At 37.0% G+C, this 21053-nt stretch overlaps 1 protein-coding gene across 1 annotated transcript in view; it reads right to left on the reverse strand.

The window, feature by feature from the left end:
* Positions 1-194: 194 nt before the first annotated feature.
* The window catches only part of LOC144969976 (ATP-binding cassette sub-family F member 3-like), a 30545-nt gene continuing 9686 nt past the window's right edge, over positions 195-21053 (reverse strand). Inside the window, exons 7-20 of the mRNA XM_078909095.1 lie at positions 20364-20525; positions 18940-19086; positions 17424-17480; positions 16414-16436; positions 15423-15478; positions 13389-13589; positions 12420-12496; positions 7205-7249; positions 6349-6478; positions 3744-3924; positions 2497-2629; positions 1976-2063; positions 1290-1510; positions 195-1126 (exon numbers count right to left, since the gene is read on the reverse strand). Coding sequence (XP_078765221.1) covers positions 1361-1510; positions 1976-2063; positions 2497-2629; positions 3744-3924; positions 6349-6478; positions 7205-7249; positions 12420-12496; positions 13389-13589; positions 15423-15478; positions 16414-16436; positions 17424-17480; positions 18940-19086; positions 20364-20525 — 1450 coding nt within the window. The 3' untranslated portion in view covers positions 195-1126; positions 1290-1360. The remainder of the gene's footprint in view (positions 1127-1289; positions 1511-1975; positions 2064-2496; positions 2630-3743; positions 3925-6348; positions 6479-7204; positions 7250-12419; positions 12497-13388; positions 13590-15422; positions 15479-16413; positions 16437-17423; positions 17481-18939; positions 19087-20363; positions 20526-21053) is intronic.

Genomic DNA, 21053 nt, shown 5'->3' on the forward strand with positions numbered 1-21053 from the left:
GTGCTTACCCACTATTATAAATTGAAAAAAAACTGTAAAAAAGGCAAAACACACGTAGACACACAATAGACACACACACACACACACACACACACACACACACACACACACAGACACACAAATCAAACAAAAGCAGGGAAAATACCAACAAGAGAAAACATAAAAAAGAACAATAACCCCCCCCCCCCCTCCAAAAAAAAAAACAAAAAAAAAGAAACCAAAACAAAGAAAACCTGCCGAATCTTCCTCTGTGCCTAGCCAACCCAAACTCTCGAGCAGGTATTTGAATTGGATACTTACCAATAGGAGAACACGACAATTGTTCCTTATAAGAAATCAATCACCATTCTGGAATAAAAATCATATCCCAGAAGAAAAAAACAAACAAAAAAACCCCACGAAATTAACACACACACACACACACACACCTCAAAAAAAAACACACATAACTGATTATTTGACTCACAAACAGAGGAGGTGGGGTTTGTGAAACATTTAAGATGATACGGATATATCATGTAATTACGTGGATTCGAATCCAGCTCAGTAAAAGCAAAAACGGAATATTGCCCAGCTTTAGTGTGAAGGACGAATAGTGCAAGCAACATGATTTGTCCGTACGTACGGCAACCACGGTTGAAGCTATTCGACCTTAAGGACGAATAGGGCTACCCTAACAAAAAAAAAGCTTTCAGTGTACAAGACCATGGTGCAATGTAGAAACGATAATTACAGAATTTACCATTTCTATCAACAAAATGTTTTGCAACAAAAAAGTAAAACAGGATTTAAGTCGTGTCTTTTTGAGGACATTAGAAGTGCCCGGTAGGACAGATTATACAATCCTAGTTTTAATAAAAACACTTATTTGAAAGTTTGGCCTTCAAATATCTCAAACCTGGGACTTCAAGAGAGAGTTTTTGCCAAGATGGCAGTCCTTTTAATCAATCGATATTTGAAGGATGAGTTTTCAGGCCAAAATTTTTACAACATTTTTTATTTCAGAGTGTGACAAAGCAATAAAACATTGGTTTTTCCAACCAAATTACAAAAACCTACGACTTAATGAGTCTGTACCCTTTTCCCTGTCTATTATGAATGATTGAAATGTGTTCAAATAAACCCCCAGTAATCTGATTGGCGAAACCTGGCGAAGGACCATGGAGAAAGAATTAAAGGAAGCAGGCCTGTCCTGGAATACAGCCACCGCAAAAGCAGCCGATTGCAAAAAATGGAGATGTCTGGTGGATGCCCTATGTGCCTCAAGGCCCGAAGAGGATTAAGTAAGTCAGTAATCTGATTGGCTCCTCTCACTCATCTGAATCCACAAACGTTTATTCTATGTACACATCATCAATCATCAATTGCTCTCCAGTTCCCGTTGGACTTGAACCTTGTACTCATCAATTCCTCCGTCCAGTGATAACACTTTTCCTCCCGTCACCACCCACAGTTCCTTACAGATGTGTCGTATAAGTCGTTCGTCGTGAGATACCAGTATAACACCGCCCTGCAGGAAGTTTTAAAAATGTATTATTGTATAACACCATCCTGTACAGAGTAAAAAATAATATTGATAAACAAAATCTTGCCTGAACACAAAAATAACCTATCAAACAACTCTACAATGTCAAAATAATCAGCCATCTTGTTAATTAAAGGCTATTGACCTTGTCTACAAAAGAAAAAGTTCAAAATCCCTAAAACAGGATTCAAACCAATGTCTTAGATGACAAGACAAGGTCTTATCCACTCAGCCACCCCATCCCCAGTAAAGATTTATAACTTTGCCAATGGGCTTGATTAAATGAAAAGCCTATTTAAATTGTCCCATCCAAAACTCATCTTATTGTTTATATTTAAATGAGAATGAATTTAATTAAAAAATATAAATAAAGCCAGAAAAATTTAAGAGTAAACAAGAATTTTTTTCTTCTTTTAATTTGTGAAAATCAAAATCCATTCGAAGACTTACATTGAATCGATTCAAAGCGTCGCCTAAAGCTTCAATGGTTTCCATGTCCAGGTGATTTGTCGGTTCATCAAGGATGAAGAAATTTGGACTGAAAGAGAAACAAATAAATGTGGTAGGTGCACCCTTTAGAAATGGAGAGTAAATTCATATACCTTTTATCAATTTATTTCAAAACATCTGCATAAATATCGGTAATTGTAATTGTAATCAAGAAAAACATGTTGAAATAAAATGTTTTATTCTTCTGATATTCCTTATTTCTTTCTATAGTCTTGGATTCATTCACAGACAACATTTGGGATATTTTGTTTTAATCTCCACTTAAATGAAGATGTGATAATGGTGATGATGATAATGATGCACGATGGTGATGGTGATGAAAATGGTGGAGGGGGTGATGAAAATGGTGGTGCTGCTGACATGATGATGGGGGCAGTAGTGCTATAGGTGATGAGATGATGATGATGTTTTTTTTCTTTTAAAGGAATAAGAACAAAAATCAGTTTGAAACAAACTCTTACTTGGTCATACTCATGACAGCAAAGGCAACGCGACTCTTCTGACCCCCGGACAAACTGGACACGGGTCGAAGGGCCAGATCACCTGTTATGCCAAATGATCCCAGTTTGCCACGGTAGATTTCTTGTGTTTGACCTGATGACGGGAAAGGACATTTTATTGTCAAGATCAAACACAATAATGATAAAATGGATATGCGTATTACTGGAACCAAGATCATGTGGCCACAAAACAGGAAATGCTTTAAGGATACTTTACAGGATACGGAAAAATTCAAACAAGAATTGAAATATTTCATACTGTTGAAATTGCATTTTGGATGTGCAAACATTTTCGTTGACGGATGCCTTTGTAAGAAAATATAGAAAAGATGCATTGTTGAAATGATTGGACCAGAGCTGAATCTTTCAATGAATGGATAGGATACAGTACAGTGCTCACTGTGTTCTACTTGAATGGATAGGATACAGTACAGTGCTCACCGTGTTCTACTTGAATGGATAGGATACAGTACAGTGCTCACTGTGTTCTACTTGAACATGGGCTACTCCATAAAATCTGTACTTCAATCCTAATAATAATAGTTCTGGCTTTTTATTTTCCCCCATCATATCGTCATCCTACTTTTCTCCCACAGCAATAAAAGGGTTACCTACAGTAATAAAGGGTTACCCACAATAATAAATGGTTACCTACAGTAATAAATGGTTACCTACAGTAATAAAAGGGTTAACTATAGCGGTAAAAGGGTTACCTATAGCAGTAAAATGGTTATCTATAGCTGTAAAAGTATTACCTATAGCAGTAAAAGGGTTATCTATAGCTGTAAAAGCATTACCTATAGCAGTAAAAGGGTTATCTATAGCTGTAAAAGCATTACCTATAGCAGTAAAAGGGTTATCTATAGCTGTAAAAGCATTACCTATAGCAATAAAAGGGTTATCTATAGCTGTAAAAGCATTACCTATAGCAATAAAAGGGTTATCTATAGCTGTAAAAGCATTACCTATAGCAATAAAAGGGTTATCTATAGCTGTAAAAGCATTACCTATAGAAGTAAAATGGTTACCTATAGCAGTAGAAGGATTACCTACAACAATAAAAGGAATACCTACAACAGTAAAATATTTACCTACAATAGTAAAATGAAAGGGTTACCAACAGCAATAAAAGGGTTACATTTACATACAACAGTTAAACGGTTACCTACAGCAGTAAAAAGGGTTACAAACAGCGGTAGGAGGATTACCTGGAAACCTTGAAGCCAAAAGCTGCACAGAATTAAGATCCATTTCTAACTGATCCACATGGTGCTGGCTGAAATAGCCAATACGAAGCTGGCGATGAGCATGTCGATATCCACTAATTGGCTCCCTTTCTCCCAACAAAAGTTTGAGAAGAGTTGTCTTCCCTGCTCCATTGTCTCCTACCTTTTTCGAGGAGAGAAAAGTCAAATAGAATACAAGGCTTACAGTAGCTGTGGACAGTAAAAAGTCATGGATAAAAATGAAGAGAAATTTTTATTAAAGGCTACAATACCAAACACCGATGGGCTCAAAACCTTCTTTCAGCCAATAACAAAACAAAACAAAAATTTTTTTTAACACATCACATCAAAGTTAGATGGCAAAAAGTTCTTGGCATGACCAATCTGGAAAGGCGACGGAGATGACATTACATCATGGTTTTTTTTTTTTCCAATTGTGTGTGTACGTGTGTGTGTGTATGGGGGAGGGGAGAGCAGTCAAGGTTATTTTCCCAATTGCATGCAGGGTATCGGCCACTCTGTCAATGTTTCTCCTTTCCAGTTGTGATTGCAAGCTGGGCCTGATAGATCTGGTCGGAAATGCTGATTGTAATTGTAATAGAGTGATATGACCCACTCCTTGTGTCTGTAGTGAACACAACTCACTTTTGTCCTATTGTCTGGTGAACATCATTCACTCTCCGTGAACGTATCACTGATGGTCTTACCTTTCTCCTCTTTCTCCCCTCCCTGGATTGTTTTACCTATCATTCTATCTCTTACTCTCCCTTTTCTCCTCTCTATCTTCCTTCCTTTATTCCTCTTCCTCCCAAAACTGATTGGGAGAGACAATTACTGACTAAAATCACAAGACCAATTTAGTAACCCTAATCTTTCCGTCTCTAAGCCTTGAAGAGCTAATATGTACCTTGTGACTAATCATCTGATCATAATCTGAAATGTGGTGTGCCACAGGGATCAGTATTGGGTCCAGTTCTTTTTATAATGTACATGAAACCCCTTGGATCAATTTTTTCTGATTTTAGTCTACATTACCTATTTTAAGCAGTCGATAGTCAAATCTTTAAGTCAGCAACTAAACTTAACAATAGTAAAACTGAAATAATCCTTATTGCTAGGCCAGCAATTCTTAAAGATGTAGAATGTGCATCAATGGTTTTAGGAAGGTCTAATTAAAACTGCTAAGGTTGTTGAAATCTGGGTGTATTTATTGATTCAGATTTGTCTTTTACCAGCCAAGTAAATCATATCTTAAGGTTAATGTACATGGAAATGAGAAGAATAAGAAGGGGTAGACATCTCCTTACAAGAGACAACTTAGCCTTATTCCTTAATTCTCTAATCCTGTCAAAGCTAGATCATTGAAATTCTCTCGTCTCTTCTATAAATATAGACATAATAAAATCCCTTCAGGTAGCCCAGAACGATGCTGCCGGGCTTATTTACAGAAACAGGAGAGATCAATCAGCATTGGGTTTGCTAAAGAGAACTCCCTGGCTTCCCGTTGAGAAATGTACAGAATATAAAATCTGAACTATTGTTTTTAAACTATTGCACTCTGATTGTCCTGGATACATTAATGACATGCTTAGATTCTACATCCCATACTGATTAAAATATGATAATCAGATTCATGTGAAGCCAAAAATGACTGGTAAAATTGGCGAGCATGTGTTTGAATATTCGGCACCCCTTATCTGGAACTCCCTTCCAAGATATATCAGAGGCAGTAATGATGCAGATTTCTTTAAAAAACATCTTAATATGTTTCCTTTTCATATGTAATAATGTAGAATTATATTGCTTTATTTCATATTGCATGCTTGAGTGGTTGTATATTTGAGTTTGAGTGAAAGTTGTCACATTACTGTTAAGCGCTTAGAACTTGTTGAGATTCCGGGTAAAGCGCTATATAAAAACAATATATTATTATTATAAGGTTAGTTTGTTTCAAGGGGTTACTTTGCCTCAAGGGGTTACTTTGTCTCAAGGGGTGATTTTGCCTCTTATAGATTTGGACAAATTAGATTATGTTCAGTTTTGTGACAAATATTTTCTTTGATAAAAAATCAAGTCCTCTAACAAGTATGAGAATACCCAAAAAGCTCCAAATCAGTCGAGGCAACGTTACCCCATTTGATGGGACAGCAATGTTACTCCATTTGATGGGAGAGCAACGTTACCCCATTTGATGGGACAGCAATGTACTCCATTTGATGGACAGCAATGTTATCCACCCATTTGATGGGACAGCAATGTTACTCCATTTGATGGGAGAGCAACGTTACCCCATTTGATGGGACAGCAATGTTACCCCATTTGATGGGACAGCAATGTTACCCCATTTGATGGGACAGCAATGTTACCCCATTTGATGGGACAGCAATGTTACTCCATTTGATGGGACAGCAACTTTACCCCATTTGATGGGACAGCAACGTTACCCCATTTGATGGGACAGCAATGTTACCCCATTTGATGGGACAGCAACGTTACCCCATTTTAATGGGACAGCAACGTTACCCCAGTTGATGGGACAGCAACGTTACACCATTTGATGGGACAAGCCGATACAATTAAGACTCACGATACAAATTCTGGACTCCATGTTGGCGTTGACACAACACTTGTCAAAGAGGACCTTGCTCTGGTCGTAGTAGAAAACCACATCATCCAATTGTAGAACGGAAGCATTTAATTTGTCACATTCTGGAAATCTTAAATGGAAGAAATAAGTAAAAGTTAATGATAGTTAGTTTGAAATTATTACAGTGAACAGCTTAAGTCAATGATGCGAAGAAACACGTACATAAGAAGATGATGGTTGAGAAGAAGATGAATGTTGATGAACGGTTGACATGGGATTTGGCAAGAACTACAGTGCTGCCAACCCTGGCCCATGTAAGTGTGAACAATGGAGAGCCAACATGAATAAGATTTTGAAAAAATGTGTGCAATCCTACAAAACTATAATTAGCACTACATCTGAGCAGGCAATATTATGATAGATATTTAAATTAATGAATAAACTCATTATAGACCATATAAATAGTATTGACTACCAGAATCCAGTATAAATCTGATATGACCTTGCCAGATAATATTGTATTGAACTCCACATATGAACTTCTGGATCTGGAAACAGAATCAAGTGTTAAAGTACACTAAAACAGTGTATGATTGTTAAAATGCTTAAATGATAAAAAATATAATAAGGCTGACAATCCTCAGTAAAATGCATTAAATGAACAAAAATACATAAGAATACGCATTTTTACATAAGGTTGGCACCACTGGAGCTGCATGGAGGAATGGAGATGACAAATAAAGATGTCATGAATCATCTTGCACTAAGTGACTAAGTAGCAGGTAATAAAAAATTAACATTTAATCTTGCTGACAGATAGGAACAAACAAACTGATATGAAAAGATCAAAACTTACTTTAGTATTACATCTGTTTCCTTTTCAATGGCCTTCAATACAGGTCTGAGAACAAGATCAAAATACACACACAAAAATTCATTTATTTCAAAAGATATCTTTTGGATTAAAACCACTTTTTAAAAAGCATTAGTATTTATTTCCACAGTAACGTTTACATAACTATCACTGTTCCTCTTCATATACAAAGGGAATCCCAACAGCTGTTTTGTTTGTTTTTGTTTTTAAGGGTTTTACGGCGCTTGCAACACATTTAGGTTATATCAGCACCAGTAAAAAGGAAGAAAATGGGATAGTAAACAGTTCTATAATTACAATTAAAGCACCCGAGAGAAAGAAAGACAAAAGGGGAACTGGGAACAAATAGGGATCAGATGTAGATCCCAAGAGCATACCACCAATGTACTTAGTTTGAGATCACCTAAAAGTCTCACCCGGACACAAGCACAAAATCCAACAAAGAGGAATATACTCAAATTCTTACATTATACATTCAAAATAACAAATATAATAATACATAGCAGAGAGATGATTTACAAAAGATATCATCTCCCAAAACAATAACTATGCATTTGTTTCCCTCCCAGCCAGGACAAAACCAAGTAATATCATTCCAAGACAGAGACAGAAAGCATGTTGGAAAACATATAAGGGGATAGAAGATTCAGTATATACCTTCCTGCCCACTATGGGAGGTCAGGAACCCCACCCAGCCAACAGCTCAGCATGAAAAGATACCGGGATGGACCCCAAGTGAAGTCATATTTTTTTTTCCAGACTGCCCAAGCAGTGGTTGAGTAGATGGGTCTGTTAGATCTGGCAGAAAGTACTTTGCAATAGACTAGCAAACTATCAAAACTGTAGCAAGCAATTGTTTTTGTTTGTTTCAAACTTGGGATAAACTCTAGCTCCATGGGCCTCATGGCTCTGAAGGACGACTTCGTGTACAAAACAACAACTTGAACTTAAGCTTTTATATAGCGCAATATCCACTAAACATGCTCAAAGCGCTTTACAAGGGGTCTCTGGCCAACAGCAACACATAACATTTAGAATGGGTCATGACGCCTGTTAGGCTGTCCCCGCGGAAAATTGCAAATGAAAACCCAAAGAATTGCACCCAAAATTCCAAAATTGCATGCAAAAATTGCAAGGAAAAATTGCAAGATATGAAGTGAATAGAAAAGTGCCAGAAGACAATAGAGAATAAAAAATTTTTCGCGGCGGTGGTGGGGTTTGAACCTGCGACCTTATTGGTACGACAACTCCGCCTGGCAGGTGAGAGCGTGGCTCTACCGTGTGAGCTATCCACGAACACAAAAATATTCGTTTCAAACTCAAAGTCATTACTAGATCCCTCTCTCACCCACTTCTTGAGACCGCCGATTCGTTCGTACACCACCATCGCGAATAATTTTGACCAGCAGTTAAGCTTAATAGCCAATATTCTCAACACAAACATATAACATAGAAACGATTGAGACATTGAGTATGCTCCGGTGTATGGGGTGAATTTTTAATTCAGAAAAGTGAGTGGAGCAGGCACTTATGTTGGTAACAACAAGATATGAAGTGAATAGAAAAGTGCCAGAAGACAATAGAGAATAAAAATTTTTTCGCGGCGGTGGTGGGGTTTGAACCTGCGACCTTATTGGTACGACAACTCCGCCTGGCAGGTGAGAGCGTGGCTCTACCGTGTGAGCTATCCACGAACACAAAAATATTCGTTTCAAACTCAAAGTCATTACTAGATCCCTCTCTCACCCACTTCTTGAGACCGCCGATTCGTTCGTACACCACCATCGCGAATAATTTTGACCAGCAGTTAAGCTTAATAGCCAATATTCCCAACACAAACATATAACATAGAAACGATTGAGACATTGAGTATGCTCCGGTGTATGGGGTGAATTTTTAATTCAGAAAAGTGAGTGGAGCAGGCACTTATGTTGGTAACAACAAGATATGAAGTGAATAGAAAAGTGCCAGAAGACAATAGAGAATAAAAATTTTTTCGCGGCGGTGGTGGGGTTTGAACCTGCGACCTTATTGGTACGACAACTCCGCCTGGCAGGTGAGAGCGTGGCTCTACCGTGTGAGCTATCCACGAACACAAAAATATTCGTTTCAAACTCAAAGTCATTACTAGATCCCTCTCTCACCCACTTCTTGAGACCGCCGATTCGTTCGTACACCACCATCGCGAATAATTTTGACCAGCAGTTAAGCTTAATAGCCAATATTCTCAACACAAACATATAACATAGAAACGATTGAGACATTGAGTATGCTCCGGTGTATGGGGTGAATTTTTAATTCAGAAAAGTGAGTGGAGCAGGCACTTATGTTGGTAACAACAAGATATGAAGTGAATAGAAAAGTGCCAGAAGACAATAGAGAATAAAAATTTTTTTCGCGGCGGTGGTGGGGTTTGAACCTGCGACCTTATTGGTACGACAACTCCGCCTGGCAGGTGAGAGCGTGGCTCTACCGTGTGAGCTATCCACGAACACAAAAATATTCGTTTCAAACTCAAAGTCATTACTAGATCCCTCTCTCACCCACTTCTTGAGACCGCCGATTCGTTCGTACACCACCATCGCGAATAATTTTGACCAGCAGTTAAGCTTAATAGCCAATATTCTCAACACAAACATATAACATAGAAACGATTGAGACATTGAGTATGCTCCGGTGTATGGGGTGAATTTTTAATTCAGAAAAGTGAGTGGAGCAGGCACTTATGTTGGTAACAACAAGATATGAAGTGAATAGAAAAGTGCCAGAAGACAATAGAGAGGCCAGGCGGAGTTGTCGTACCAATAAGGTCGCAGGTACAAACCCCACCACCGCCGCGAAAAATTTTTTATTCTCTATTGTCTTCTGGCACTTTTCTATTCACTTCATATCTTGTTGTTACCAACATAAGTGCCTGCTCCACTCACTTTTCTGAATTAAAAATTCACCCCATACACCGGAGCATACTCAATGTCTCAATCGTTTCTATGTTATATGTTTGTGTTGAGAATATTGGCTATTAAGCTTAACTGCTGGTCAAAATTATTCGCGATGGTGGTGTACGAACGAATCGGCGGTCTCAAGAAGTGGGTGAGAGAGGGATCTAGTAATGACTTTGAGTTTGAAACGAATATTTTTGTGTTCGTGGATAGCTCACACGGTAGAGCCACGCTCTCACCTGCCAGGCGGAGTTGTCGTACCAATAAGGTCGCAGGTTCAAACCCCACCACCGCCGCGAAAAAATTTTTATTCTCTATTGTCTTCTGGCACTTTTCTATTCACTTCATATCTTGTTGTTACCAACATAAGTGCCTGCTCCACTCACTTTTCTGAATTAAAAATTCACCCCATACACCGGAGCATACTCAATGTCTCAATCGTTTCTATGTTATATGTTTGTGTTGAGAATATTGGCTATTAAGCTTAACTGCTGGTCAAAATTATTCGCGATGGTGGTGTACGAACGAATCGGCGGTCTCAAGAAGTGGGTGAGAGAGGGATCTAGTAATGACTTTGAGTTTGAAACGAATATTTTTGTGTTCGTGGATAGCTCACACGGTAGAGCCACGCTCTCACCTGCCAGGCGGAGTTGTCGTACCAATAAGGTCGCAGGTTCAAACCCCACCACCGCCGCAAAAAAATTTTATTCTCTATTGTCTTCTGGCACTTTTCTATTCACTTCATATCTTGTTGTTACCAACATAAGTGCCTGCTCCACTCACTTTTCTGAATTAAAAATTCACCCCATACACCGGAGCATACTCAATGTCTCAATCGTTTCTATGTTATATGTTTGTGTTGAGAATATTGGCTATTAAGCTTAACTGCTGGTCAAAATTATTCGCGATGGTGGTGTACGAACGAATCGGCGGTCTCAAGAAGTGGGTGAGAGAGGGATCTAGTAATGACTTTGAGTTTGAAACGAATATTTTTGTGTTCGTGGATAGCTCACACGGTAGAGCCACGCTCTCACCTGCCAGGCGGAGTTGTCGTACCAATAAGGTCGCAGGTTCAAACCCCACCACCGCCGCGAAAAAATTTTTATTCTCTATTGTCTTCTTGCACTTTTCTATTCACTTCATATCTTGTTGTTACCAACATAAGTGCCTGCTCCACTCACTTTTCTCAAGGAAAAATTGCAAATTTAAGACTTTGTTTTCAATAAACAGCGCACAATAATTTATTCTTGCTTTAATTCTATGACAAACACAGTCCACCAATTTTAGTCAGTATGTATTATACAGTATTGTGTCCATAAATTACATTGATATTGACATGGCAAACTCAGAAAAGATATATTATGCCAGGTATATACAGGGGATGCCACCAGAAGGTTTTGAAAAAACCCAAAAAACAACACTTTTACACTATAATATTATTATTATTATTATTAGTATTATTAATATCATTATTATTAAAATTTTATTATTATTATTATTATTATTATTATTATCATATTTCCAAGTACATCTATACATCATAATAATACAGTGGAACTCTGGAATAACGAGGTCGAGGGGACCGACCATAAAAACTTTTTATTTCCGAGTTACATGAATCTATGTTTATGGTAGCATATTAAACACCCATAAAAAAAAAAAAAAAAAATAAAAAAAATATATATAATAGATTGATGTTAGCAATAAAACTATTATTAAATAGCATCTTTAATAGTTTTGTGTGACGGTGGCAGTAGTATTTTCCTATGTTTAGCATTATATGATTATATGTGACTCCAGAACATGGAAAAGTGCGGCAATTGTCAAAATTGCGAAAAATCGCGGCCGCGATTTCCTGGAGGGAGAGGTTAGGCGATATTACTATTTTTTTCTTGACAAAGACAACGCTGTTAACGGCCAGGTATTCGTTTTACACATGAGTACGGTGAGAGAATGTGAGTAAAGAGCCTTCTCCAAGGACTCAATTATGCGCTGAGCGCAAGGCTCGAACCCAGAACCTTCTGATCCAAAAGTGAATGTCATACCACGAGAAAACATAGCCGCACTTAATACCATGGGCCTCATGGCTCTGAAGGACGACTTTGTGTAAACAAATACACTTAATACCATGGGCCTCATGGCTCTGAAGGACGACTTTGTGTAAACAAATACACTTAATACCACATATTTGAAGCACAACTCTTAATACAATGAGATAAATATTTTAAAAAAAAAGGGAGTGGGTAAATTTTGCTTACAGTTTCTCAAGAAGCTTGATCTTGCTTTGCACCTGAGATGCTCTGTTTGCGTTGTATCGGAAACGGTCAATAAAGACCTGAAACAAAGTTATATATGTACATATTTTGTGAATTCCTCAAATAAGGATGGCAATCAAAGAAAAGGCTATTGACATCAATTAATAATACTTGAGCTTTGAGCTTTTTTGTGCAATATCCACTAAACATACTCATAGTACTTTATAAGGGTCCCTAGCCAACAGCAACTTAATATGTAGAAGAGACATGATGCCCGTTAGGCGATATTTTTTTACGACAGACAATTGGGTGCGTTCCTGACATAATCAGTCGCATGGTGAAAATTTTTGTTTTGCGTTTTTTTGGTGCATTTTTTGAAAGCTCAGTGTCTCCTGAGCATTTCAATCTTTATTTGAAGCATGAAGTTATGGTCATATGCATGGGCTAGGGTGTGAAACCTTAATTTTGAGAAAATCGCTTCCAAAGTTGACAAGAGTTGATATTAAGTATAATAATTACCTTCATAAAAAAAATTAAAATAAAATATTTAAAAGTAGAATTCAATTAAAATATTTAATCAATATGTTTGATTTAATGATTGTTCATGAGAACTCATTTTCCATAAAAACTGACCACTTGACTAAAATTGTCAATATCTTTGTTCAAAGCTTTTCACCATGCGACTGATTTTCTCAAGGACGCCCACAATTATGTTAACAACCATGAACTCATTTTATATCCGAGTGCGGTTAGAGAATGTGAGTTGAGAGTCTTTCCCAAGGATTCAACCATGCACTGAGCGAGGTTTGAACCCAGGATCTTTCAGTCCAAAAGCGAGTGTCATACTAAAAGACCACATAGCCACACCATATATACTTCCTATACAAAATTCCCAAATCCAAATCTGTTTAATATACTTTCTTAATACAATTCCTGTTGAATCAGTACTAGATAAACACAAAGAACAGCTACCTGTATGTGATCTCTGTACTGCTTTTGAGCTTCATATTCTTTTTGTTGATTCTTCATTCGTTCAGCTCTTGTTTTATGAAACGCTTCATAGTCACCCTTGTAGTTGTCCAGCTGCTTGTTAAACAAATGGATGATATCTGTTGAGACTGCATTCAAAAACTGTCTGTCGTGGGATACGACAAGCATAGTCGTGGGCCAATCCTGTTCATTTTAAAAGAGAAACGTAGATGATTATCTATTTAATTTATGCCCCGTTTGACCAAATGAGTTGATTTGATAAAATTATCTACAAAATTATCTATATCACTTTGAAAAATGTCTGAGTGACACAATGTAAGCGCCAGAAAAAAGGAAGTGAAAAGGATAGTCAAGATCTTCTAGATTTACTATTAAAAGCACCCGAGAAGAAATAAGACAAAGGGGAGTGATTCAAATAGGGAACAGAAGTAGATTCCAAAAACACAATATCAGTGTACTTAGTTTGAGATTACTTAAAATTTTCATCCAGAAATAAGCACAGGATCCCATAAAAACAATCAAATGTTTACAAACCATGATTTATTCAAAACAAACAACACTACATAACAAAACATATCATCTCCCTAAACCATAATTATACATTTGGCTGTTTCCTCCTGGCACTTTCCTACTCACTTCATTTCCTGTTATTATCAACATAAGTGCCTGCTCCACTCACTTTTCTGAATTAAATATTCACCCCAAATACTGGAGCATACTCAATGTCTCAATCGTTTCTATGTTACATGTTTGTGTTCAGAGTATTGGCTATTAAGCTTAAATGCTGGCCAACTAACTTTGCGACGTTTGTGTGTGTTGAACCCGTGACCTCAAGAAGTCTGGGAGAAGTGGCTCTCGATAGACAACAATTTGAAGCAACCTTTTTTTCGGGGTCGGGGATAGCTCATACGATAGAGTCACAATCTCCCGGCCAGGCGGAGTTGTCGTATCAGTAAGGTCGCGGGTTCGAGCCTCCATTGCCGCTGCAAAGTTTTAATTCTCTGTTATCTTCTGGCACTTTCCTACTCACTTCATTTCCTGTTATTATTCCTCCTGACCAAGGACTCGGCCAGGGCCAAGACAAAACCAAGTAATCTTATTTCAAGACAAAAATAAAAGTCGGTTGGAAAACAGACACAGGAAGATAGAAAATACAACAAGTCCTTATCCATTATGGGAGGTCCAAAGATTCCACCCAGATTATGTGTCATACAGAAAAGCAAAATAAATTTAACATTATCTATAATCTCAAACAATTTTCCCCAGTCTGAATTCAAGTGTTATACAAAGTAATGACAGACTGACAGAATGATGGTCTTTGTTGTTACAGCTTCAATAATATGACAAAAAGATTTACAAATATTCAAATAGGAACATTTCTATGGCGCATTTCCATGGATTTACCATGCTCATTGCACTCTGCAATGTTTTATTTATATTCCCCCAGCAGACAACATGTGTCTATATTTCCATTTCATACAGTTCCAGTCACCTATTAGGTGCTCCTTTTGTACGAACACACTTACAATACCTGTCGCTATCTGTAAGCAGGTACTCATTAACACCTGAATCAAGATATATTGATATATTGTTAGTCTTAATGTCAAAGGTGATTAATGTTTACTATATAGCATGAACCTTAAAAATCAAAATGACAAAAAAACTTATAATAGCTTGAGTTGTGGATTTACTTGATTTAAATGTTAAAATGCGACCGCTCAAGAGTGAAGAAAAACCTGATGATAAATGTGACCCATCGTCTCAAAACGGTATTATGTCGGAACGAACCATGTACTTAAAAGCCGAATTAAATGTTAAACTGGTCGAAAATATAAATTGTTGACATTAGCACCCTAAAAATATGGTATTCATTCTCCTCAATAATACATATAAACTCAACACAAGTCTGATGTTTCTGGCTATAAATTCAATTTTCAACATCTTAACCAACCCGACTTAATACCGTTTTGAGACGAAGGGTCACAAATATTGAACAATTATCGACTTAGTCTTTACCTGTAGATAATTTTCTAACCACACAATGGCTTTCATATCCAACATGTTCGTAGGTTCTGTAATGGATTACATAAAATAAAAAACATTAGAAAAAAACAAAACAAAACAAAACATAAGAGAAAAGAGAATAATTACCATATTACAAATAGATCAGAGTCCTATTTTTTGTTTGTTTGTTGCTTTAGGTCTCTTCCAACACAATTGAGGTTATATGAGAGACCGCTGAAACAAAAAAACAAGCAATCTAACAAAAATAGTACAAATGTCAATCAAAATCATAACCTAAAGATATCATAAGCTAAATTATAAATAACCAAGAACAAACAGGCAGGATTTACAAGAAAAAAATATCCCCTGTCAAAAATACAATCACAAACCAAAGAAGCAGGATAGGCTAGTAAAGAGAAGAAGAAACGACATCACTATCGGATCGTACACCCATGCGAACATCATAGGTATATGATTCAAGGGTGATGCTCCCATCCAACCACCCGCGATCAGAGTCCTAAAACAAAATCTAAATTTGAAGTGACAATTCAGGGAGCAGACACCGTGTGGAATATAAAGATCTGAAAAAATGTGTCTGAAATAGAAATGTGCCAGATAAAGCCGAAGGAAAAAATTTGTCCTTCCAGGAAAATGCAACAAAAATGCCCCCAAAAAGTGGAATTATGCCAGAAACAACAAATATACATTCAATAAATACGAAGATCCTCCCTCCCTCCCTCTTATAATTTAGTCTGATTTTGTTTACCTGGTAAATGGTTGATCTATAAAGTGACCTATAGCGACTACTATTTTTATCTCTAGAAACTACAAATTCCAAATTTTTCAGTTAGGCAGGTCTGTAGTTTGTCTGGATTGCTATGACGAAACAATCGCAGCATCAACATATAAAACAACTCAAAACAAGAGTCTAATTATCTGTCATAGAAACTATTAATTTATGTATTGAAAATATTACAAGGCAGGAAGAACGAAACAAACTTACCGTCAAGCAATAAAAGATCTGGCCTGCAAAATTAAAGGAAAAAAAGATGTTGCTATTAACCAGGGATGAGAATGACTGGTCACAAAAAATAGGAAATTTTTCAGCGTGGATCAAGACACATATATGATGTGGTGGTTGTAGTAGCAGTGGTGGTAGGGTTGATGATGTGGTAGTTGTAGTAGTAGTGGTTGTAGGTATGATGATGTATGGTGGTTGTAGTAGTAGTGGTGGTAGGGATGATGATGTGTGGTGGTTGTAGGTATGATAATGTGGTGGTGGTTGTAGTAGTAGTGGTGGTAGGGATGATGATGTGTGGTGGTTGTAGAAGTAGTGGTTGTAGGTATGATGATGTATGGTGGTTGTAGTAGCAGTGGTGGTAGGGATGATGATGTATGGTGGTTGTAGTAGTAGTGGTGGTAGGGATGATGATGTGTGGTGGTTATAGAAGTAGTGGTTGTAGGTATGATGATGTATGGTGGTTGTAGTAGCAGTGGTGGTAGGGATGATGATGTATGGTGGTTGTAGTAGTAGTGGTGGTAGGGATGATGATGTGTGGTGGTTATAGAAGTAGTGGTTGTAGGTATGATGATGTATGGTGGTTGTAGTAGTAGTGGTGGTAGGGATGATAATGTGGTGGTAGTTATAGTAGTAGTGGTGGTAGGGATGATGATGTGGTGGTAGTTGTAGTGTAGTGGTGGTAGGGATGATGATGTGGTGGTAGGGTTGATGATGTTTGCTGTTATTTCAAAAGAGAAATTGTCTATTGCAAAGTACTTTCAGTCAAATCAAATTAGACCAAGCTACCAAGTCCTTGCTAGATAGACACGGTAATACATGATGTTGGAAATGAACCTGATGAATTCACATGCCAATGTGTGACAAATTAAGGTGATTTGACCCCTGGAAACTAAATACCGTAAGTGGAAAAACAATTCTTAGAAAGCAGAAACAACAATTAAACACATGAATATAATTCCTGAGGGCATACATTTACTAAAAATTACAATTACCTGCTGAAAAGAGCTCTTGCTAAGGCTAATCTCATTCTCCATCCACCAGAAAACTCTCTGTGAAAGAAAATAAAAATAATGCTATTTACAATTCCTACTGTCCTCACTATATTTGAAACTAAAACAATGAGAAATTCTATAACGAAGTAGGCACTAACCATGCTCAAAGTGCTTTACAAGGGGTCCTAACCAACAGCAACACTTAACATGGAGGATGAGACATAACACTTCTTAGGCGATATTACATTTATTTCTGACAATGATGTTAAAGGCCAGGCACTCATTTTACACCTGAGTATAATGAGAGAATGTGAGTAGAGAGTCTTTTCTAAGGGCTTAACTATGCACTGCTCGCACAGAGCAGGACTGGTACCCAGGACATATTGGTCCAAAGAGAAGTGGTTTACCACTAAACCACATAGTCGAATAGTAGAAAGTGTAAAATTTGGAAAATTTTGCTGAATATTGAATACTGTCATTTAAACCTGTCTGACATTGGTCATTAAACCATAAATGTGTGTTGTTGTAGCTTGAGCACAAGAATCCTTCATCTTCTATCTACCATCTACAAGGTCTTCATCTGCTCAGTTGCTTTAAAACCATAAAAGATATCAAGATGTTTTTGTCTGCTGTTTTTAAGGGTTTTACAGCGCTTGCGACATGTTTAGGTCATATCAGCACCAGTAAAAAGGAAGAAAACGGGATGGTCAATTAAAGTTTATACATTTACAATTGAAAGCATAAAAGAAAAAGTAAGACGAAGGAGAATGGTTCCAACAGGGAACAGATGTAGATTCCAAGAGCATAACCATCAATGTACTTAATTTGAGATCACCTAAAAGTCTCATCCAGACACAAGATGTTTATAAATCATTAATATATTCTATAAAAAACCAAAACCATAACAGAGAAATGATTTATGCCGATAAGAATATCATCTCCCAAAACTATGATACATTTGACTGTTTCCCTCCTAGCTAAGGACAAAACGAAGTAATCGCATTCAAAGACAAAGACAGAAAACAAGTTGAAGAACAGATATAGGGTTAAAGAGGACACAGTCAGTGGCTGCCCTGACCACTATGGGAGGTCAGTTGCTTTGACACCATCGAAGATATCAAGACATAAAAGAAGCAAACATTGCCGTCATTATAACAAGATATTTGCACTACTTTAGTCAAATTTTTAAGTAAATTACCTTTATTAAGAAGCATTTAAATAAATAAAATTCCCTTTATTCATCCCCAAGGGGAAATTTATCTTTAGGGTCTATTCCAAGGGAAGACTGGAATAACCCAGGCATCAGCCGCAGAGCAGCGCCATTAAGTGAGCTAGGGCGAGGTGACTTGCTCAAGGCCACACAACGCAGCGGCGGGTGATTGAACTCGGTACCTTTCGGGTAGGAAGTAAAGACCATACCACTGAGCCACGCTGCCCCTAAACAACAGCAACTGAGGGCTTGGTTTGGTTTGATTTGATAATATGATTTATGTTGGTATCCTTTTCTACTACTAACCTGGTGGGTCTTTGCTGGTCTGCTCTGGTGTAGCCCAGCCCATTGAGAATCATGGCTGCTCTAGCTGGGGCTTTGTCAGACTCTATGGCCTCCAACTGTTTGTAAACCTCTTGAAGCTGAGTGGACAGTGTGTTGTCTCCCCCTGGACTGGAATAAACAAGATATTATGAGCATGGGTGTAAATCATGAATATACGATCATGGGAAAAAAAACAAAACAAAAAATCAATTCCATTCCTATTTCTTTTCTTCATTATTGAAGTTGCCTCCCTTTTATGCAGGATGTCTCTATGTTTGACATCCACATGAATATAAGAAATAAAACAGATAATACTTTTATGTTCACTAACGTTAATAATCTGTCACTAAAAAGGAAACAATTCTTTTAAACATTTGGAGACATCCTGAATCTTCAATGACGGGTGGCTGGGTGTTCTTAGCTCATGGTGGAGAAAACCATCAGCACTGATGAAGACTTCCATAAGGTCCAAGATTTGAGAGTTTTTTGCCCCAAGATGAGAGTCATTTTAATCAAATCGATGTGTGAAGCACAAGTTTTCTGGCCAAAATTTTAAATACGTTTTTTTTTTTCACCTGATAAAATGTCTGACGGTTTTGACAATTAAATCATTTGAATCCGTTGATATATGAAGTCAAATGTATTCTTTCTAAGTACAAATTATGGTAATTATTGACTGTTACCATTGATATATGAAAGTCAAATGTATTTGATCTATGTACAAATTATGGTAATCATTGACTGTTACCTCCCTGACAGTTCACGACCAAAAATAAAATCAGTTCAGGCACTAATTGTAATAAATGTCAGTTGGTTGAACTGACTATTGAAAATATTACATATATTGCCATTATTCCTTACTTTCTAAACACGTGTGGCCAATGAAGGAACATTTGTGTATTTGCCTTAACAATGCCATTACTTTCTATAGACGTGTGGCCAATGAAAGAACATTTGTGTATTTGTCTTAACAATGCCATTACTTTCTATAGACGTGTGGCCAACGAAGGGACATTTGTGTATTTGTCTTAACAATGCCATTACTTTCTATACACGTGTGGCTAACGAAGGAACATTTGTCTATTTGCCTTAACAAAGCCAACGCCATCCTATAAACGTGTGGCCTACGAAGGAACATTTGTGTATTTGCCTAACAATGTCAATACCATCCTCTCTCATTCATCTTTCGTGTTTCGTTCGTTTTTTTGTTGACAAAGAGGAAACCCGAAACATCCACATAATTTGTCTTTGTTAATGAAATTGAAGCTTCCATTTCATGAGACTATTGTCATTATTTTACTTCTGGGAAGTTTAACTGTCCAGACAGCCATTGCCAGAAATAATTAAGAATCAAAATAATTATCTGTGTTGAATATAAAATATGAAAGAAATAAAAAATATTTTACCTGGACGAATTCAGTTGTGCATTGATTTCCTTTTCTTTTTTCAGTAAGTTCTCCCTTTTCGTGTCGCATTCTAAAACACTTTGGAGAGCTGGTGTATCGTCTCCATCTACTTCCTGTTCTACATGGAGTACTGTAATGTGGGATGGAATTTTCAGGGCTCCGCTGTTAAGATAAAACAATTAAGAATTTACACCCATTTAAAATGATTCAAACAAATTTTTTTTTACATAATATAATTAGCAAAATGCAGCAACACCTTGGTGAATATTCTAAATAGAGAATGATTGCTTTTAAAAGTATCAATCTTCAAAACGTTTGTATGATCATCAACATTAAACTGTCAATCTTAAAAACGTTCAAATAACCATCAACATTAAACTGTCAATATTCAAAACATTTGTATATATGATCATCAACATTAAACTGTCAATCTTAAAAACGTTCAAATAACCATCAACATTAAACTGTCAATCTTAAAAACGTTTGTATGATCATCAACATTAAACTGTCAATCTTCAAAACGTCTGTATAATCATCAACATTAAACTGTCAATCATCAAAACATTTGTATGACCATCAACATTAAACTGTCAATATTCAAAACATTTGTATATATGATCATCAACATTAAACTGTCAATCTTAAAAACGTTCAAATAACCATCAACATTAAACTGTCAATCTTAAAAAC

This window comes from Berghia stephanieae, chromosome 4 (genome assembly GCF_034508935.2).
Source record: "Berghia stephanieae isolate SIO BIC M18660-M18661 chromosome 4, UCSD_Bste_1.3, whole genome shotgun sequence".
Lineage (NCBI taxonomy): Eukaryota > Metazoa > Mollusca > Gastropoda > Nudibranchia > Aeolidiidae > Berghia > Berghia stephanieae.